At 37.4% G+C, this 22,928-nt stretch overlaps 1 protein-coding gene and 2 long non-coding RNA genes across 4 annotated transcripts; 2 read left to right on the forward strand and 1 right to left on the reverse strand.

Moving 5' to 3' along the window:
* Positions 1-1,467: 1,467 nt before the first annotated feature.
* On the forward strand, positions 1,468-14,285 carry suds3 (SDS3 homolog, SIN3A corepressor complex component). The gene is made up of 12 exons (XM_007240460.4): positions 1,468-1,710; positions 3,727-3,796; positions 4,573-4,628; positions 6,168-6,239; positions 6,746-6,765; positions 6,876-7,032; positions 8,456-8,551; positions 10,474-10,535; positions 10,673-10,694; positions 10,787-10,892; positions 12,247-12,331; positions 13,033-14,285. The coding sequence occupies exons 1-12, from the start codon at positions 1,602-1,604 to the stop codon at positions 13,129-13,131; spliced, it is 954 nt and encodes a 317-aa protein (XP_007240522.2). The 5' UTR covers positions 1,468-1,601; the 3' UTR covers positions 13,132-14,285.
* Positions 14,286-14,569: 284 nt separating this feature from the next.
* On the forward strand, positions 14,570-22,442 carry LOC125786784 (uncharacterized). Its single transcript, XR_007428821.1, has 2 exons — positions 14,570-18,779; positions 19,167-22,442. It is a non-coding gene; the product is annotated as an uncharacterized LOC125786784 (long non-coding RNA).
* LOC125786781 (uncharacterized) lies at positions 20,056-20,558 on the reverse strand. 2 transcript variants are annotated; one of them, XR_007428819.1, is made up of 3 exons: positions 20,478-20,558; positions 20,204-20,288; positions 20,056-20,140 (listed from the first exon to the last, which is right to left on the reverse strand). It is a non-coding gene; the product is annotated as an uncharacterized LOC125786781 (long non-coding RNA). The 2 variants fall into 2 exon arrangements; XR_007428818.1 differs by lacking the exon at positions 20,478-20,558 and adding an exon at positions 20,352-20,432.
* Positions 22,443-22,928: the final 486 nt, after the last annotated feature.

A 22,928-nucleotide genomic window follows, 5' to 3' on the forward strand; every position in this document is an offset into this window, starting at 1 on the left:
TCTGTATGCTCTGGACATATGCAATATTGACAATAAAACTACTTGACTTGAGTTAACAGGCTCAGATTTTTGTCAATTATCTGCCTGATAATACACACCTATGTCTTGAAGATTTCTATTTAAGCATTACATAAAAACTTTTCATGTTTAATAAGTAAAATGAATCAAATTATAAATGTAATTGTAACAGAAAATATTTAAAAAACAAAAAGTAAGTAAATCTGCAACGTAAAAATATAATGAATGAAATAATAAAATTGGCTCTTTCCTGAACTTCATTGTAAAATCAGTATTTTTCGAAAAAACAAAAAAACAAAAAAAACAGTTAATGTTTCCAAACCTTTAGTTTCGTTTTGTTCGTCTTGTTTTAATGTCTTTATTTTTAAACCTGCAGAATTTGGGTTTGATTCCTGATTGATTGTTACTGATTTGGAATGGTTTTTTTTTTGCACACATCAAACTACATTTCCCATAATCCTCATAGTCAGATTTCTTTATTTTTTATTAAATCTTCCTCTAAATATATTTGTTATTTTGCTTTTGGAACAGAAATGTCAATTTCTGCCATTTCTGCACTGATAATAATATAAATAATGTAAATTGTAAATAATGATCTTCTTCTTATTACTAATATTATCATTAATTGTAATATTATAACTTATTAAATAAGAACAACTGTAATCTTAATAAAGAAACTACATTGTTTGTTATAGTTTCTGTTTTAAAAACAAACCCATTTAGAATTCAGTTTATGTATCAAATGCGTGTAAAAATGTATTTGGCTCATAATCACAGTGTGTAAAAATACAGTACATGTTCATCCAACACATTTTTTTTGTTGTGTTTTGTTTTGCACACGACAAACTACATTTCCCTTAATCATCATAGGTGAATTTATTTTTTTTAATTAAATATTTCTCTAAATATATATTTTAATTTTTTGCTTTTGTAATACAAAAGGCAACACACATTGCATGTTCATCCAACACATTTTAAATACTTTTTTTTTTTGATAATTGTTGTTGTTTTTTTATTTCACACGTCAAAATACATTTCCCATAATCCTCATAGGCGGATTTCTTTTATTATTATTATTACTATTATTACTATTATTATTATTATTATTATTATTATTATTATTATTAATAATAATAATAATAATAATAATAATAATAATAATAATAATAATAATAATAATAATAAATATTTCTCTAAATATTCTGCACTGATAGTAAATAAAGGTATTTTTGTTTATGTTTTAAAGACAAACCCATTTAGAATGCGGTTTATGTAACAAATGCATGTAAAACGTATTTAAATTTTTTTTCCTATATTCTCAGCGAGTAAATGTACAGTATATGTTCTTCCAACGCATTTTTAAATTATATTTTAAATAATTGTTGTTGTATTTTTTTGCACACGTCAAACTACATTTCCCATAATGCTCATAGGCGCATGTAGGCCAATCAGATTTCCCCGCCTTCCAGCTACACGCTTTTGGACGCGGAGAGGAAGAAAATAATCGCGGGTCTGAACAGATTCTGTGTTTATTCTGTTTATCTGTATATTTATATTTATATTTAGTGAGTTTGTGCAGCAGCATGGCCACGCTGCTCTCTCCTGTGGTGGATTATTATAATGATGAAGAGGAGCTGGACAGTATGGATGAGGAGGAAGATCGGAGTTTCAGAGGGAGAGACTCGGAGGAAGGTATACAGACCCATATTTACATATAAATATACAGATTTAACATTAAATAAAACTGTATTTTCTGTTAAAATCTGCTTAGTTTAAGTGTTAAACTGTATAAAGTGAATTATAATCAGCGCGGTGTCTGAGTCTGGCTCTGTTCCGCTGCTGTCTGCAGGCTGTGAGAGCTGGGCTGCGGGACTTTTATTTTGTTAAGAGAAAAAAAATAATATTCAGTTTATCACTTTAGTTATATTTATTTTATAGCTAATTTTACATTTTCTTATATGAATTAAATATTTAACTTCGTTTAAAAAGCCTTATATACAAGTATTGATACACTAGAGCTTTTATATTCTGGTAAATGAATTCCTTGTGTTTAATTTGAGAGGACTTATTTTATTTTTTGAACCCCTTACTAGCTTAGCGTTAGCTTAGCTTTAGCTTAACGTTAGCCTAGCGATTAGCTTTTAAAGCTATCATCAATTTTATGTTTATAAACAAGTTTTAAAAGACGAATTTCACCACAAACAACGTTAACGTGCATTTAGACTTATTGTTAAACATTCAAATTAAATTATATCAGACTGGAAAATATAAAATAGAGCACATAAGACAGAATTACACGCTTTGTTTTGGCATTCCTTTAGCTAGCTTGTTTGCTAGTTAGCAAGATAACGCTATGTTGTTAGCTTGTTAGCTTTATTTAATATAGCTAAAAACGAATTAAGACGTTATATGTTTAAGTTAGATAACGAAGAAAGAACATTTGCCTATATAGAAAGGCAGAATTAAATATAAATTTAATAGTTATTTGTCTGTTAAAAGCAAGACATGTTATTGCTACGACGAAAATGTTGAAGTTAGCTAACGCTAGTTAGCTTAGCTAGCTAACACTTACTAGCTACTACACGGTTTAAGTTAGTCAGATATATGTTAGCCACACAGCTAACTACCAAACACGGCTTTAATAACCTAACCTAGCTATTTAGCTATTAGTTATCTAACTAACTGGGGACGCTAGCTGGTGTTAGATACGTTAAAATGTGTTAAATTACGTTAAAATCTGTAAATCGTAGCTGTTTTTGTCAATATAAAATATCCCTTATATAAATATATCATAGAATACATAAATTATACTTTATTCTTGATAATTGAATGGGTTAGCTAACTAATTTACTATCTATATAATCTGTTATTTATCTAACCTAGATAATTAGTTAGTTAGGTTAGATACATGCAGCAATTATACACACCTTAAATTTTTTTTTTCATTATTTTAAAAGTTCTGCATTGTAGATTAATACTAAACTCATCCAAACTATGAAGAAAAAGAAATAGAATTATTTAGTAAACAAAAAAAGTGTTAAACAAACCAGAATATGTTTTATATTTTACATGACACGTTTTGAACATCTCTGCTGGATTTTCTCAGTCAGTTTTATGAGGTAGAGTCTCCTGGAATTCTGGCTTTCAGTTAACAGCTGTGCTGAACTCATCAAGAGTTAATTACTTGAATTTCTTGTCTCTTAATGTAAAGTTTGAGAGCATCAGTTAAAGTAAAGTAGTGAAGAGGTAGAGTTACAGGTATACAGTGAATAGTGAATATTTGAGTAATGTTCTAATCCAGATTATGCGAAGAAACAACTACTCAACTAAGAGAAGAAAACATTACTTTAAGAAAAAATGAAGGTCAGTCAATTTTTAAGTGCAGTCGCGAAAAAGACCATCAAAAACGTTATAATGATGGAACTGGCAATCATCAGGACCAGCTCAGGAAAGGATAGAAGAGCGAGAGTTTCCTCTGTTGTACAGGATGAGTTTATCAGAGTTTCCAGCCTCAGAAACCACAAGTTAACAAACAGCTCCCCAGATAAGAGTATCTAAATACTTCACAGAGTAAATTTGTTTTCTTTTTAGTACTTTTAAAAAAAACTAAAATGTCATTGAGAAACAATACATGCAAACAAAATATAAGTGCTTAACATGTTTAGTTATTTATTTGTAATTGTTCTAATATGTTAAACTTTGTTTCAGACACTGAAGACGCCAGTGAAACAGATTTGGCGAAACACGATGAAGACGATTATGTGGAAATTAAGGAACAGTGAGTATACACACTTGTCATATATACAGTTAATTTTATTATATGCTGAGCTAGTCTGGATTTCAACAATCACATTTTATCTAGGGCTGGGTAATATAAGGGTAATTTATTTGCGCTAAATGATGAATTGACAAGATAAATAAATATAAAAAACTTACTGTGTATCTAACACATTTAAAGTGGATATTATACCAGTTTTTTATTTTATTTTAGTAGGTCTATGTTCTTTACAAAACATGTTCATAAAGTTCTTTACACAAAATCATTCTAACATAAAGATAAAGATCTCACAGATCTATTCTTACCAGTTTCAGCCCCTTTTAGAATGAGCCGTTTAAGAGCTCTGACATTTCTATGCAAATAAGCTGTTGCTGGACACGCCCCTTGTTTACACTGATCCTTTTAATACTGGGCTTGCATTAACGTTGGTGTTGGCTTGTGCTAAACGCCATAGTGTAATGTGAGGCAAGTTTAATTAATTACAATTTACTTAATATCCCAATACTTTACTTTTTTACATGACATATCTACGAGATGCAGATTATGTGTGCTGAATATTTATTTTTTCACTCCAAAATTATATACACAGTGGGAATATAACCCTAACTCTCTGTTAGGGATTAATATGATTTAGTTTATAATAATTTCAGTTGATAAATATTCAGTGTATCCCTTGTTTTTAGTCATGCAGTGATCTCGTGTTGGGGAGCAGATTGAGGCTGGCTGTAGTTTAGTGAGTGTAAATGTTAATTTATTTGTTTTGTAATTTTTTTTAGGATGTATCAAGACAAACTGGCCTCATTGAAACGTCAGCTGCAGCAACTACAGGAAGGTATGAGATCTAGAAAACATATTGATTACTTTCTTTCAGAACTGATGAAGGATGTATAGATTCATTAGTGAAATTAGTGAAATAGTGAATTTGTGCAGATCTCAGTTCTGTTTAAACTCTTATAGAAATGGCTCCATCTTTTGGATCAGGACAGAAATGCAGATTATCTTACAGGGAACCTGATGTAATGTATAAAGGCATGAGGATTTGTAGGATGGGTATAAACATATTATATATTAGGACTGGGCGATATGACCCTAAAATTATATCATGATGTTTCATGATATTTGTGTGATAACGATATTATTGGGGAAATTAAAAAACACTGAATTAAAACAATATATATATTTCAAGAATACACAACTACTGCAGCTAAAAGAGAAGTTTTTTCAGAGATATTTTAGTATAAAATATAATATGGAACACCCCTTATCATTTACCCGTTAATGAGTATCCACATATTCACTTCTCAGAACTATTTTGTAACATATGCATATTTCTGTTTCTGTGCCACATCAGTCACTTTTATAATCAGTGTCATTGCACTGTGCACTTTGCTCTGTTAATTATTTAATGACCGTTATCAACATCTACTGCACTGCTCCGATTACAGATAGATCTTTACCTTGTATAGCAAGTTTTTTAAAGCCTTATATATTTTCTATTCTTATGTGTTTTAATTTACGTTTTAATTTGTTTCTTATTGTATCGTGTTGTTGCTGCTGGATACCTAAATTTCCTTCGGGATAAATAAAGTATCTATCGATGGATTGTAACAGTATGTAAATGATACCACATGTCCTGATGCTAATAATGCTCTGCATATAAACAGGACTGAAGTAAAATAAATGAAATGATTTAATAATCTGTCATTAGTAGATATAATTATTTAATGGGAAATGAGAACTGTTAATTTTACTTTTAATACAAATTGCAAATAAAATTTCTATCCTGAATAATATCACCCTATCACCTTATTAAAGGGTATTTTTGGGCTATTGATATTTTAGCGATATTATTGCATATGAAATGATATGGCACAGCCACAGTATGTACTTTAAACACAGAATACTATTTTAATTAGGATTGGACAATGATATTTGATTATAATGGTGTCTGCAGTTTTTTTTTTTGTTTTAAATAGAATTTTAGCTGTTTTGGCTGATATTTAAACCGATATTTACTAACGTATATATTGTATTCTGAAAGAGGACCATGTGATGCTGCTGCACCACTACAATTGGCTGATACTGACCATTCTACTTTAAAACTAATAAAAACAAACTAAAAAAAAAAAATATATATATATATATATATATATGTATATGTTCAGTATCTCTGTAAGGTATAAATGTGTATATTAGATATCGGTCCATATCTATTATATATATATAAATTAATCTGTATATTTCAAATGTCTATGGCCATTATATTGTTTAAGTTAAGTTCCCTATAAAAATGTATTATTATTATTATTATTATTATTATTATTATTATTATTATAAGATCAGCATGTTTTGTGGTTGTTTGCTGGATCAGGAACTCTACAGGAGTATCAGAAGAGGATGAAGAAGCTGGATCAGCAGTATAAGGAGAGACTCCGGAACGCAGGTACACAATCAAAATCTACCGGAACTAAAAACAACCGTCAGTATTTCAGCTGCAGCTTTAAAACTAACTTTAAATGCTTAAAAACCTTTAGAAGAAGCAGCTGTGATTGTACAGTATAATATTTTATAGAGGATATTTAAATAAATTCATTTTGTTTTATCTGGCAACAAAACAACTAATAGAATCTGGTCGTGGCTGAATAACGTGTGCTTTTCTGCGAGGCTGGAGGGAATTCTGGGTAATGAGCTCGGCTGCAGTCTGAACACATTCATAGCTTTTGAGGTTCTGATTTATTATTATGGGTTAAAGTGAATCTTAACGTGAAGCGCGGCTCAGATGTCAGATATGGGTCACATTGTAAAGATCAGAAAATCAGATTTGGGCCAGTTTTACACTTTTGTCTGTTGTGTGAATATAGCCTAGGTAATTATGGTCCCATTATGTGTGTTTTTAATACAAGTTTAAATATTTTAAATGTTAAAATTGTATTTTTGTTTTGTCTGTAGATCTGTTCCTGCAGCTTGAGGTGAGTCTGTGCTGTATATAAACAGTCTCTAATACAGTAACACTATATAAACAGAGTTAATATGTATAATATATTAATATGTATAATTGCGTATATATTGTATATAACAGACGGAGCAGGTGGAGAGGAACTATATTAAGGAGAAGAAGGCGGCGGTGAAGGAGTTTGATGATAAGAAGGTGGAGCTGAAGGAGAATCTAATCGCTGAATTGGAGGAGAAGAAGAAGATGATCGAGAACGAGAAACTAACCATGGAGCTGACCGGAGGTGAGGGGGCGGAGCCAGCGGAGCATCACATGATTTACTCCTTTAATAAACAACTTTATCAATATAATCAATCATCAATAGTAATATCATCAGTAGTGTACTCACTGCCGGACTCAAGGGGGGGGGGGGGGGGGGGTGGTCAGGGGGGGCAACCGCCCCTTCATCAGTGCCTCCAGGCTCATATTAGTTTTTAATTTTAGTTTTTTAACATTTTTTTTGTTTGTAATAGTGCAGCCAGGCGATTCAAAAATATTAAACTATTTGAACAATTCAGTTTAATTTTATCTGAGGAGCGAATGAATGACTGAATTACTGGCATAGACTTCAAAGAGTTTATTTTCAGGAGATTCTACACTACTCCTAATATGTGTTAAAAACTGTTCACTACAGTTTAAATCCATTTTTACACTAATAGCTGAAATATGTTTCTCTGTTATAATAATAATAAAATATATCAGCCCTGATTAAAATGCTTAAAATGTTCTGCAAATTTAGAAACAGAATTTAGATATTTTTACATATTTTGATCAGAAATTTATTTAGTAAAGTACAAATAAAATAAAAACTGGATGTCTTTTATTATTTTAGTCAATATGGTCATTGATTTTAGATACACCTTTATTTTCGATTTAAGTGCCCTGTAGAAAAAAACAACACTAGCTCCATATTCCACATTTAACAAGTTTTGAGATTTAATCAGAATATCTGTGTAAATAAATATAAACACATTTCCAGTAGAAGTAAACAATGTTGTGTTTATGTTGCAAAAAATATTTTTATTCAGGTATTGCTGCATGTTCGATAAACACTTAAGAATTGTTTTTGTTTTTGAATTTTTATGAGAATCGTAGAAATTTGAAAGAATCTGTCTTTATTTATATTTAGTTTAATATATTATTTTTATTATTCATATTATTATAGTATCATTTTATTGAATGAAATCTTTGAGTATGTTTTGTATTATTGTTTGGCTGTTTTTGCTTGATATCATCTTGTGGCTTTTTTCTATTATTTCTGTAGTTAAATGCTTGAATTATGTATTATGTCCTTTATTAATGGTCTTTAATAAATCTAAATAATTAAATAAATAAGTATAAAGCTGCAGCAGTGTGAAAGAGCAGCGCAGTGTTATTCCTCTCAGATGGAGGAGGGAGACGTTCAGCCGTTTGTGGAGGAGGATAAATGAAGAAGAGCAGGAACTCGTTAAGGCGGTCTGTCGTTAGTCTGCAGAGTTAACGAGGCAGCCAATTAACATCAATCCCGTTAGCCTAGCATGAAGCTAATCCTCTTTTTCTCTGTGTTTGATTAGCGCTGCTGCTGCTCTCGCTCTGAGAAGCACTGAATCGTTTATATTATAGCAGAGATTTGAGGGTAATTAGAGTAATTAGGTATTTAATATGTTAATTTGATGTATATTTTTCAGATTCGATGGAGGTGAAGCCGATTATGACCCGGAAGCTGCGGAGGAGACCCAACGATCCCGTCCCCATTCCAGACAAACGCAGGAAACCTGCTCCTGATATCCTTTATAGGAACATTATATATATAAATGATTATAAAATTATATTATATTTATTATAAAATAACAGTATCACAGTATTTCAGGTTACTTTAGCAGTAACAATATTCTTGCTTGCTTGTATATTTTTAAATTTACACTTAAGTATGTTAAAGTTTAGTTTAGTGTATTAGGGTAAATAAAATTAAGTAAATTATATACGAGTTTTATACATTTAGTTAAAAAAAATACCCTAATTTTGTATAAAATAATAATAATGTATAATATGTATAGTAAGTATAGTATAGTATGTAATAATATATATATATATATATATATATATATATATATATATATATATATATATATATATATATATATATATATACACTGCTCAAAAAAATAAAGGGAACACTCAAATAACACATCCTAGATCTGAATGAATGAAATATTCTCATTGAATACTTTGTTCTGTGCAAAGTTGAATGTGCTGACAACAAAATCACACAAAAATCATCAATGGAAATCAAATTTATTAACCAATGGAGGCCTGGATTTGGAGCCACACACAAAATTAAAGTGAAAAAACACACTACAGGCTGATCCAACTTTAATGTAATGTCCTTAAAACAAGTCAAAATGAGGCTCAGTATTGTGTGTGGCCTACACGTGCCTGTATGACCTCCCTACAACGCCTGGGCATGCTCCTGATGAGGTGGCGGATGGTCTCCTGAGGGATCTCCTCCCAGACCTGGACTAAAGCATCCGCCAACTCCTGGACAGTCTGTGGTGCAACGTGACGTTGGTGGATGGAGCGAGACATGATGTCCCAGATGTGCTCAATCGGATTCAGGTCTGGGGAACGGGCGGGCCAGTCCATAGCTTCAATGCCTTCATCTTGCAGGAACTGCTGACACACTCCAGCCACATGAGGTCTAGCATTGTCCTGCATTAGGAGGAACCCAGGGCCAACCGCACCAGCATATGGTCTCACAAGGGGTCTGAGGATCTCATCTCGGTACCTAATGGCAGTCAGGCTACCTCTGGTGAGCACATGGAGGGCTGTGCGGCCCTCCAAAGAAATGCCACCTCACCATTACTGACCCACTGCCAAACCGGTCATGCTGAAGGATGTTGCAGGCAGCAGACCGCTCTCCACGGCGTCTCCAGACTCTGTCACGTCTGTCATGTGCTCAGTGTGAACCTGCTTTCATCTGTGAAGAGCACAAGGCGCCAGTGGCGAATTTGCCAATCCTGGTGTTCTCTGGCAAATGCCAAGCGTCCTGCACGGTGTTGGGCTGTGAGCACAACCCCCATCTGTGGACGTCGGGCCCTCATACCATCCTCATGGAGTCGGTTTCTAACCGTTTTGCAGACACATGCACATTTGTGGCCTGCTGGAGGTCATTTTGCAGGGCTCTGGCAGTGCTCCTCCTGTTCCTTCTTGCACAAAGGCGGAGGTAGCGGTCCTGCTGCTGGGTTGTTGCCCTCCTACGGCCTCCTCCACGTCTCCTGGTGTACTGGCCTGTCCCCTGGTAGTGCCTCCAGCCTCTGGACACTACGCTGACAGACACAGCAAACCTTCTTGCCACAGCTCGCATTGATGTGCCATCCTGGATGAGCTGCACTACCTGAGCCACTTGTGTGGGTTGTAGAGTCCGTCTCATGCTACCACGAGTGTGAAAGCACCACCAACATTCAAAACTGACCAAAACATCAGCCAGACAGCATAGGTTCTGAGAAGTGGTCTGTGGTCCCCACCTGCAGAACCACTAATTAAGTATTATTACTTAATCTCCTATATACACCCTGTGGTTTCTGCACTAGTCTCTGTTTAAAATGTAGATAATAATTACTGTATATTATTAAATTATAGTAACATAGTGATGAGTTTATTAGTGTTTATAGTATGAATATCTGATATCTTCTTTAACTCCGCCCACCTCAGCTAAACTATTTACTCACAGACGAGCAGATCATGGAGGATCTGAGAACACTAAACAAGGTAATAAACAGCTACAGGATTTATTATTATTATTATTATTATTATTATTATTTCTGTGTTTTTTTCTGTATTTTTTCTGTGTTTGGTCAGGAATGATCTTTATTAACAGCATGTTTTTTATTTGTTTTTCTCTGTAGTTAAAGTCACCGAAGAGGCCGGGTACGAGACGACTTTATTAAACCTGTAAGGAATAAAAGTTATTGATTTATTGAAATCTTTATTAAAACTCTTGTTTTTGTGTATATATTTAGCGTCACCGTCGTCTCCGGAGCATCTCCCCGCGGCGCCGATGGAGAGCCCGTCTCAGCGCTACGAGGCTCGAATAGAGGAGGGGAAGCTCTACTACGATAAGAGATGGTACGAGTTAGGGCAATACCATACCATACATATAAAAGAGAGAGAAAACTCACTTGCTCTTCCTTTCCTGGTGCAGTCCTGATGAGTGCCAGTTCCATCATTATAACGTTTCTGAGAAAACTTTCAAAGTTTTCTTCTTTTCAGATTAACCGACCTTCATTTTTCCTAATGTAATTTTTCCTTTACTCAGTTGAGTAGTTCTTCTCATAATATAGACTACAACATTACTCAAATAGAACTACAGAGATGTGTAAAACTGATCATCTAAACAAGAATATAAAACATGTTCTGGTTTAACACCTTCCTTTTTGTTTAGCAAATAATTCCATCCAATAATGATAAACACTGAATTTAAGGTGTGTATAAACTTTTAATTGAGTTAAATGATTGGTACAGCTTGTTTTTAGTGGCGCCCATTAAAAACTGTAGTTCAGACCTCCAGCACAAGGGGGCAGCAGTGATCTGTGGAAACTCTGGGTGAGCTGGAGAGCCCGGTTCTGTGGGTCGGACTGCGGTACCACTGTTCTACATTTATAATATACAACCCGAGCACGGTCCAGTACACACAACACCCTGTGAATAGAGGCATGGATGTGCCAAAAGTCGTGGGACAGTATTATGTACATTGCTTTCTTGTGCTATTCTATTTGCATTTATATAATTTTAAACACAACAATACTAATTAATCATAGTTTGGGAAATATTTATTGTATTTTTCACCTACTGCAGTCTGCACTGTATGCAGTGTCTGTGTGGAGTCACAGTTATTGAAGCACTGATTGGTCATTTTAGTATAACTGGCTCATAATATATTTTTTCTATTTCTGATATTAATTAATCTGCCAGTTCATGTAATAGACTATGAAACTTATATAAAATAAATTAATTTATGCATGTTTTTAGTTAAACCTGGGTGTGTACTCTCCCTAGTATACAGTAAAATGATTGTAGCATTAAAATATATTCAATGTCTTAATGTTACAATAGTTTTATTTATTGCGTTTTTTTCCAATTATTTATTTTCCAGCAGTTTTTTTTAACAGTGTATCATCTAAATGGAGCTGGTTGTGTGATGGGTATAGTAGAGTTAATTGAGTGTGTTTTTATAGTTTATAGTTTGTGGTGTTACAGCTTAACAGTTAATGGAGGGAAACAGCTTTTACACGTGCCGACCCCGCGGGGCAAGCGCACTCGCCTCCTGAAAAAAGGAGTGAAAGTGTGAAAGCACTGTAATAATGTTGCTGATCTTTAATCTTAGATAAACCCCCAGAACTCCTCCCCCTGAGTGCTGTACGTTACCCCGGCGCCGCCGGTCCCCACCGACACCTAACGGGTTCTGTTTATCCTCCCTCAGGTACCACAAGAGCCAGGCCATCTATCTGGAGTCCAAAGACAACAGCAAGATCAGCTGCGTCATCAGTTCTGTAGGAACCAGCGAGGTGAGCGTCCGGATTTCAGACCGGGTCGAAAATGTAGTCCTGATCCCTGATCTGAGCTTTATCAGGTTTAGTCCTGTAATAAACCCGTGAAGATCTGATGATTCACCCTGAACTCACAGAGCTGCTGCTGTTTTATTGTTCTGCCACTTTTCCTCATTTTTACACCATTTTTCAGTCTGTGTTTAAAACAATAGAACAAATTTAGCAAAGCTTAAAAGTTTCCAAAACCAGCCCAGCTCTGGAGAAACCACATTAGTATAGCCTCTAATATAATAATATACTGTATTTTATGGATTCAGGGTTCCTGCTGGTCCTTAAATAAAATATTGACCGCATCGCGGACTGTAATTGTAAAAACAGGAGGATCAGTGAGTTTTTAGGTTTTCTCTGTCACATGACATCATCACAGCATTCAGTAGCTCCTCCATTTCCACTCGCTGTTGTGTTTTTAACGTGGATCTCTGTGGAAACCAGGGCATGGCAGTGGACAAATATCTATTTTATTAAAGGCGAGGAGACGAAACTCAGAGATTGGTATTGGGTGATATCAGCAGACCACAGCGGCAAAACAAAGGATCAGAACTGAATTAAAGCTTAAAATAGAGATAAAGTTGAGGAATATCCAGAACAATCTACTGTTTTATTAATCAGACTGTGGAGGATTTTAATATTCCTGTTTTTTTCTGTGTAATTTTATGTAGATCTGGGTGAGGAAGACGAGCGACAGCACGAAGATGAGGATCTATTTGGGTCAGTTACAGCGAGGAGCCTTCATCATCAGACGCAGATCAGCTGTGTAGATGATCCAAGACGTTCTGCCTCATCCTCCTCTTCCTCCTCACCTTCTTCATCCTCCTAATATTGACTTATTCCACCTTTTTTCTCTCTTTCTCTCTCTTTGTTCTTCTACGACTTCTCTCGCTCTTTCTCTTGGTCTCTCACTTTCTCAGCTCGGGATTTATATGAACAGAACTTCGGACTTTGATTCTTTTTGATGAACATCTTTAAAGATGTATTTTTTTATTTCGACTCATTTTTAACGTTCTGTGGTTGATAAATGCACTTAACACGTCAAACTCCTTATTTCTCAATATCTCTATAGATATCTTTATATACGTAATACAGCACAGAAATGCAAGATTAGACATTTCCCTAATTTTTTAGAGTCTTTTCTTTTGATCGTATCTGATTACGTACGTGACTTACGTCCAGAGTTACGAAGCTTTGAGTAAAGGTTTGAACACCTGATTATTTGCTTAATTGGAAACAAGGTTTATATGTTTTGTTATATTGTATTCTGTAGATTTAGTACGTTTAGTTTCGGTTTCACTCTGCAGTTTAGTGACTCATCTTCACCTATGTGGGCGGAGTCTCTCTATACTCTACACTGATTGGTTTGTAGAATAATGTCAGTTTTGCGAATTGTCTTTCCAGGTGTTGTGCTGAATTCTTATCTCTGCCAGAATGCGTCTCCTTCCTATCAAGATTCCTTTTTGTTATTAGTGTTTATAATAAATAAGGGTTATTCTACAGCTACAGTAGATACAGAATCACCAGCACCATAATCTATTATACACATATTATCACACTTACCAATCCACCAATCACAGACGAGAGACAGATAAAGGACACGTGCAAATCCACGTGTTCGATACATTGAGATACGGACTACGAGTTTTATTTTTACTGTATTGTTATGAAGATGTTTATAGAAACGTTGAATTTGACGGTGCGTTCGTCGACCTCAGAGTGTTGAGATCAGGTTTAGGTTCTGTTGCTGGTGGGAGGAGTTATCTGTGAGCTCTGAGGGGCGTGTCAAAGTGAGAAATCTACATTTCACTCGTATTCACATTAAGTTGGTATTAATTTCTCTTGTACAGTTTTGTGTAAGACTTTTTTGTACATTATCTCTCCTGATTAAACTGAGTCTGAAAGCAAACTCGTGTGGATCCACTTCTACCGTCTCTGATTGGTTTGTTTATGCTTAGAGTTCTTCAGTTTTAATCGAAAGTGGAGTAAAAGTCTCTGTTTAAAGACGTTATTAAGATAAAAGGGATTATTAGTAGTAGGTAAAATACACTGCTGCTACAGAGGGTTTTTTCAGAAACGCAATGCAAATTCAGAAACGCAATGCAAATTCAAAAACGCAATGCAAATTCAAAAACGCAATGCAAATTCAAAAACGCAATGCAAATTCAAAAACGCAATGCAAATTCAAAAACGCAATGCAAATTCAAAAACGCAATGCAACTTCAAAAACGCAATGCAACTTCAAAAACGCAATGCAACTTCAAAAACGCAATGCAAATTCAAAAACGCAATGCAAATTCAAAAACGCAATGCAAATTCAAAAACGCAATGCAAATTCAAAAACGCAATGCAAATTCAAAAACGCAATGCAAATTCAGAAACGCAATGCAAATTCAGAAACGCAATGCAAATTCAGAAACGCAATGCAAATTTAGAAACGCAATGCAGGATCTGAAATGCAAAATAAGAAACATTTGCGATTTGCTGGAGAAGACTTTGCACAGTGATCCAAATCTCTGATCATCAATATAAGATCTTGGAGAGAAATTGATGCAGCTCTGGACAAAAAGAAATGTTGTGCAGAAGCTTCAGTCTTCAGTGTGTGTTTGTGGAGTGTAGTCTGTGCTAACACTGCTGTATATCGGTGTTGGACTGTGCTGGTTTTAGTGTTGTGCTCATTTTATCTGCTTTCTCTCTAAAGAAACTGAAAGGTTGTATCTGGTGAGTTTTGTTGGGGGCTGATGATGGTCTGGTTCAGTGTGTTCTGATGATTTCCTGGAGCTGTGGGTTTTTCAGTATTTTGGTTATTTGTTTGTTTTGTTGTTTGTTCCTCTCCTCCGCGACGCCTCCTCTCTTCTTTTGTCTCCTGGCTCCGTGTGCCGCAGTGTGCCGGCGTTGATGACCATGCCGTCTCGGCAGTAATGACAGTCTGTCAGGAATCACGGTTATTGTTGTGCGACAGGCTGAGATCTGTTTTTCTCTTGCAGCTCAGGCTGAAGCGGCGCTGCGTCTCCTGAAGGTTTAATGTCGTTGTTGCCGAGGCTTGATTTACACCGAGACCACCGGACTGACCGGTGCTGCAGCAGCACTGACCACACCACTACAGACCTACACACCCGTCCATCAGGCTGTATTTATTCAGAATTATTTATAGAGAACCGTGTTCTCGGGAATGAAAGAGCTCCATTCAGTAGTGCTGAGTGCAATCAGATCCTTACAGCAATATTCTCAAATTTAGTAGAAAGGCTTCTCTGGAGAGTAGAGCTGTTACTTCAACAAAAGCAGGATAAACTCTTTTTAATACCCTTAATTTTAGTAGAAACAGTAAATGAATACACAGTTCTCCTAATACACTTGACCCCTATTTTTGTTGTAGCAGCTGAGAGTATTCGGCCAGATTTATCGATTTATACAAGTTTGGAAACGCACAGAAATCCAGAAACGCAATGCAAATTCAGAAAGGCGATAGAAGTTCGGAAGCGCAATGCATGGTTCATAAACGCAGTGCGCGGTTTGGAAACGCAATGCAAATTCGGAAATGCAATGCTCGTCACTTGTTGGTGGAAAAGAGGTACATGTGTTCCTTCATAATCTGGATTACTACTGAGTTCAAGCTTTATCCGGTTCTGCGTGTGTTCTACCTGATTTTGGAACATTTATGTTGCCGGTTCTACTCGAACAGAACCAGTCTGGTTTGGACCTGAGCTGCAGGTTACGGGATAATTTTTTCTGTAGACGATTTGGGAGCTGCAGGTTTTAGTGTGGGTGTGGTGAATCGCCGGTTGTCGCGGCAGCGTGTCAGACGGACAGGTGAAGTGCTGTGTGATGGGAACAGCGGCGGCGGTGTCGTACCTGAAAGTGTGACGGGTGGTTAAAGTGTCACACGGATCGATTCCCTCCATTAGACGTGGGCGGGGCTGATGGTCTGCAGAATCTCCGTCGCCCGGCCGAGAAACTTGTTCCTCTTCCTCTAAACCTCACTAATCACTGAGAAAATGAGACTTTTCCCTTTATTTCCCCTAATTTCATCCCTCCATTCCTACAGGACCAATCTGCATTACACTAATCAATCTCTCAGCCAATCAATGAGTCTGATGGCTAATTACTGTATTCAGTGGAGCCGAGGCAGCATTACTGAGCTCATTATAGCCGTTTATTAAATGTTTATAATAAATAATCTCAAATTACCCCCGACAGTGATCCCCAGCTCTGCTGCAGATCTTTACCTCTGTTCTATCAGACTGTTCCTCACAGAACCCGACCAGAACCGGTACAGAACCCATTTAGAACCGGTTCAGAACACGGGTTAACCGGACCCGTATTAGCATTTACTTTAGTTTTTACAAATTAAACTTTTCATACTTTTTCTTTCTTTTTCTGACTTTTTATTTCTTCCTTTGTTTTTATATTTCTTTATATTTTACACATAACATAACTACAACTTCTAGACAAACCCCATAGTAACCATTACATACCATCATATACAGTAGCAACATCATAGCAACCACTCAACAACGCCATAGTTACCACCTTCAACCACTCAGCAACACCGTCACTGTCTATCTGTCATCTCCTTAGCAACAACCTAAACTCAGTAACCATCTAAAATTCCCTAGCAACCAGTTATTAATCATTCAGCTAAACCAAACAACTACCAAGTATTCACTAAAAAAAGTTAATAGCAACCATATACGTACAAAAACCTTAGGAACCTCTAAACAACTTCATAGTAACCATCACATACCATCATTTTCAGTAGCAACATCATAGCAACCACTAAACAATGCAGTAGTAGCCAGCTTCAACCACTCAGCATCACTCTCACAACTACCTATCATCTCCCAAGCAACACCATAAAATCAGTAACCATCTAAAATACCATAGGAATATAGTATATATACTATAGCAACACCATTACGATTACGCTTATGAATCCAGTAGCAACCATATACATAGAAACACCATAGGAACCACCTCAGCAACATTACCAGAGCCACCTATCATCCCCATAGTAATCAACTATTTATTGTAGCAATGCCACAATGACCACCAAAAGTAACTCAGTAACCATCTAGCAAAACCACAGCAACCACCTAACAACCACTTGGCAGCACCAGCCGTCTAGTAACAGCATAGATACAACCTTAAAATACCACAGCAACCACCCAGCTAAACCAAAGAATCCATTAACTCACCTGGCAACACTATAGCAATACCACATCAACCACCTAAAATACCATAACAACCACCAAGCAAAACAGTTTTACCCTACAGACCATGTAGCTGCAGCTTAGCAACTGCAGCGCGACAACGCCACAGCAAGTGCTTAGTAACCACTCAGCAACATCATAGCATCCAACTGAAATACCATAGAAGCCACTTCCCCAAAAACGTTTTCACTGTGCAACCTGGAAGCAGATACACACCACTGCAGTTCTGTGTTTCATACAGGAAGTGTAAAATAAAAGAAGCTGAGTGATGTGAATCTGAATCTGGATCTGTGTTTTGATCCCTGTAGTGATTATAAAACTCTGTATCGTGTTTTGTTTAATGGATTAAACCTGAGGGAAGGTTCTGGTTCTGATTGGTACCGGCGCCGCTCTGTTCTGCGTGAAGGTGACAGAGTCCGTACGGGGACAGGATCCGGCGCTACACGTTCCGACGCATCCGTTCGCAGAGGCTCGTTAAGAGTGATCCTACCTGCTGCAAGTTTAATTAAAGACGCTCCTCATTAGAGACCACAGACTCCGCCCACACCGTCTGTCCTGTAATGAATCTGATGCGTGTGATTTTATACGGAATCATGTTGACGTGCGGGACGATGTGTCCGCGGGTCGCTGGAGATCCGGGACGCTTTGGGAACAGTAGCTGAAGGCCGGCTGTAGCCGCAGCACGCAGTTCAGTCCGCTCTGTTGCCGTGCCAATCGTTATCGCTGGCGGCGACCACATGCTAATAACAGCTATTTGCGGGAAGGTCAGTGATGGAATGAATAAATAATATGTGACATATGGAGCAGCACAGTCTGATCACAGAGCTGAATTATTAATACCAACTCTGCTCTGATCCAAACCTACAGGAGCTCAGGATTAAACACCGCTGCAGTTCTGGAGCTCTGGAGTTTTAGGTTTCTAATCCCAGAGTTCAGAAGGTCTGGAATTTGTGAGGTCTACTGTTCTGGAGGCCCAGAGTTCTGGAAGTCTACAGTTCTGGAGGTCTACAGTTCTGTAGTTCTGTAGTTCTGGAAGTTCAGAGTTCTGGAGGTCTACAGTTCTGGAGGTCTACAGTTCTGGAGGTCTATAGTTCTGGAGGTTCAGAGTTCTGGAAGTCTACTGTTCTGGAGATCTATGGTCCAGAGTTTTGGAGGTCGCAGTTCTGTAAGTCTGCAGTTCTGGTGGTCTACAGTTCTGGAGATTTAAGGTCCAGAGTTCTGTAAGTCTGCAGTTCTGGTGGTCTACAGTTCTGGAGATTTAAGGTCCAGAGTTCTGGAAGTCTGCAGTATTGGGGGTCTACAGTACTGGGGGTCTACAGTATTGGGGTCTACAGTTCTGGGGGTCTACAATTCTGGAGGTTTGCAGTTCTGGTGGTCCAGATTTCTAGGGGTCTACAGTTCTGGAGGTCTACAGTTCTGGAGGTCTACAGTTCTGGAGGTCTATAGTTCTGGAGGTTCAGAGTTCTGGAAGTCTACTGTTCTGGAGATCTATGGTCCAGAGTTTTGGAGGTCGCAGTTCTGTAAGTCTGCAGTTCTGGTGGTCTACAGTATTGGGGGTCTACAGTTCTGGAGGTCTGCAGTTCTGGAGATTTAAGGTCCAGAGTTCTGGAAGTCTGCAGTATTGGGGGTCTACAGTATTGGGGTCTACAGTTCTGGGGGTCTGCAATTCTGGAGGTTTGCAGTTCTGGTGGTCCAGATTTCTAGGGGTCTACAGTTCTGGAGATCTAAGGTCCAGAGTTCTGAAGTCTGCAATTCTGGAAGTCTGCATTCTGGGGATCCCCAATCAATTAGATCAGTCAATTAGTCCATAAAGCCTTGCCATGTGGAGCATTCATACCTAGCAACCATTTGCTAGTATCCACTTGATACACCACAGTGACCACCCTAAAAATCATAGCAGGCCCCAAACAATAAAAATTTGTTTTGGCCACAAATCACCTGCCTGGAGCTCTGAACCTCTTAATCCACCTGATGCTCTGGGTAGTGCAGTTTTCCTGTTAAATGTATGAATATAGTAACATCATGTAGACTCTGATGGTGATTATATAACACCATGTTTAGATTATTTAATGAATAAAACCTGGAATGGGAAACATGGAACATGTGGAAAGTTTCTGATATTGAACTGGATCAGAATGGCCCAGCTGTTAGTGTTTAATCAGTGTGTATTATTGTATGTTTTATTATTGTGTGTTTTATTATTATTATATACAGTCAGTTTCTGCACAGTAAACCCAGTCCTGAGTTAAAGGGGGGGGGTCTGCAGATAATCTGTTTCAGGCTGGGGGGTCTGGATTAACTCACGGCTGTAAAACTGGCCTGTAGAGATTTCTCTCTGCTTTAGAGAATTATCTGTAGCTCAGTAATTTTACTCTTTATGCAAAAACGCTCCTTTATAATATTTCTGGAATCTTTCAGAAGTCCTTGGACGAGATTCTGGAGCTTCGAGCCAAACTAATCTGATTTTCCTTTCTTTCCTTCTGGCTCCGAGCGATTTCATCAGTTTATAAAAGTGCTGCTCGAATAAAATCTCCTCCTCTGACACTCTGTTCACATCCCACGACTACACCTCCTCCGCTAAATCACTACACCTCCTCTACACCACCACCTTCCACCTACACCTCCCATACACCTCCTCCCCTACATCACTACACCTCCTCTACACCACCACCTTCCACCTACACCTCCCATACACCTCCTCCCCTACATCACTACACCTCCTCTACACCACCACCTTCCACCTACACCTCCCATACACCTCCTCCGCTAAATCACTACACCTCCTCTACACCACCACCTTCCACCTACACCTCCCATACACCTCCTCCCCTACATCACTACACCTCCTCTACACCACCACCTTCCACCTACACCTCCCATACACCTCCTCCGCTAAATCACTACACCTCCTCTACACCACCACCTTCCACCTACACCTCCCATACACCTCCTCCCCTACATCACTACACCTCCTCTACACCACCCACCTCCTCCTCTACACCACTTCCTTTAATTTTAGCAGAAACCGTTTCCTAAAACAAGGTTTTGTACAAGTTTTGCATTTAATTCATCATCTAATAAATATCTGCACCCAAAATAAGATAAACGTGATCAGAATCAATAACAGATTATAAATTTATCCTGATATTTAGGGTAATTATGCAGTAATAATACACTTGAGGTTTGTGCTATAACGTGTAATATCAGCACTGCTGTGTTTTGCTCGTATATCAGTAATATTACAGGTTATATCAGGAATCTTGAGTGTATTATTGTGATTATATCACAGTTCCATTATCACTGTTTATTGAAAGATTTTAAAGAGTTAAAGAGGAGGAGAAAATAGGATCTGTTTGGTAATAAAACTCCACCAGTTAAAATAGTTCCATTACTGCTCTGTTTGTAGCTGCGCTGTTTGGTTTGTAAGCGCTGCATCGTTGCTAGGTTACTTATGTGGTGGAGTAGTACATTGAGAGCTTCAGTTACAGTGCATTACTGGCTGATAACGGCACTCATAGAACGCCTCTCAGCCAATCACATTGCAGGGTCTAAACTAAGGTATAATGTTTATTGATCTACACCAGTGGTGATTGCTCTAAGACTGCAAGGGAAGCTCAGCTTCCCCTAAAATGTAAAAAAATAAGTGATTAAATATATACTGTTGTGTGTACATGTCACTGATTAAATATGCGCTACACCGCGCTGAACTTAGTTCAGAATCAGCTTCTTATCACTGGTAACGCCGCGGCTTTCCTCTCACTCATTCCCGCAGCTTCACAGCGCTGCTTTAAACAGTGCACAGACTTCAATAGCGGAGCAAAGCGCGCGGCCAAACCAGACGAGTCATTGGATAAACGCTGGGCTTTGTCCCGCCCATCGGACGCTCAGCGTCTCTGGGGGTCTATGGGGCAGTGGGCTGGCCTCGGCCGGCCCGGACGCTCAGCTTCTGCATGATGATTGGATGATCTGTCTGAGGCGGAGTCCCTTTTTGATTGACAGCAAAATAAGCGAATCAGCGATCTTTTAGTGTAAAAACCGTGATGGGAGCATTTTCATTCTGTTCTGAGTTGAACCTGAGACTTTCCTAATCCTTATAGCGGCATTTTCTTTATTAAAAACTACTAGCGACAAATCCAGCTTCTATTTCTGGTGCTTTTCTGTAGCTGCTTGTGTTTGAAGACTGACTTCTGTCACTCTTTCTGACTTCTATCACTCTTTCTGACTTCTATCACTCTTTCTGACTTCTATCACTCTTTTTGTGTATTGTGTTATCATTAAAATAATTTAAATTAATAAAGGGATTATTCAAGGAAATTAAAACTGTCCAAAAAGGAAATAAATTTACCTGCATTTTTTCCTTTACCAACTTTTGCAAGATTTTGCGTAATGTTTTTTTTTACTGATCATTTTATGTTTATTCATTTCATAGCGTCTTTTTTATGTAATTGTTCAATGTAAAGAATGGGTACCTTTTTGTTGTGTGGTGAAAACTTGAAAATAATGCCTTTTGTTCTCATCTCAGGGACAGTAGAATTTTTGTATGAATAAAACTACATATGTTAAGATGTAGGGCGAAATTGAGCTTCCCCTCCTTGAAAGACCAGCATCCGCCACTGATCTACACATACAGCAGTAGTGTGTAACTTGTGTGTAACTCATGTGTAACTTGTGTGTAACTCTGCAGACGTCTCAGCATGTAGAGAGTTGTAGAGGTTCCTAATGTTTCTCCTGTGATAATCCATCCCATAATAACTCTGAGTAAGTGGAGTATATGGTACTGTATGTGTTTCTATTAAAGTGGCCAGTGAGTAGAATTACAAGGTAGGGTGTTTCCAATAAAGTGGCCAGTCCAGTTTAAGTTAACATGAGAAGTCTCACTTTTCTTTCTTTCTCTCCCTCTCTCTCTCTTTCACTCACACACACAAATAAACGCTCTCTTACACACACACACACACACACACACACACTATACACACACACACACACACGCACACACACACACACACACACACGCACACACAATTAAATGAAAGACAGAGGAGTGTGTGGCGTTCGTCTCGGCTGCCATGGATACATCACTTTCATCTCTCCTCACTGTTATTAAAATTGAGCACACAATTACCTGTAATTAGTGTTGCCGTGACTACTCACTGTGTGTGTTTGTGTGTGTGTGTGTGTGTGTGTGTGGTGTTTGTTCGCTGTTCTTCAACCTGAATGGTTGGGAATTGTTGTTTTATTATTATGGAAGTTGGGTGCAGAACTCTGAAGTTTTTGTTTGTGGTGAGATCATGATCCGGTCTCGATAAACTACAAATAAACACACAGATACCATAGCAACACGCACATACCAGATCAAC

Source organism: Astyanax mexicanus, chromosome 22 (genome assembly GCF_023375975.1).
Source record: "Astyanax mexicanus isolate ESR-SI-001 chromosome 22, AstMex3_surface, whole genome shotgun sequence".
Taxonomy (NCBI): Eukaryota; Metazoa; Chordata; class Actinopteri; order Characiformes; family Acestrorhamphidae; genus Astyanax; species Astyanax mexicanus.

Coding starts and splice junctions, on each gene's coding strand:
- suds3 (XM_007240460.4), top strand. CDS start 1,602: ATGGCCACGCTGCTCTCTCCTGTGGTGGATTATTATAATGATGAAGAG. Junction 10,695..10,786: donor AAAGTCACCGAAGAGGCCGG/GTACGAGACGAC, acceptor GTATATATTTAG/CGTCACCGTCGTCTCCGGAG. Junction 12,332..13,032: donor GTTCTGTAGGAACCAGCGAG/GTGAGCGTCCGG, acceptor AATTTTATGTAG/ATCTGGGTGAGGAAGACGAG.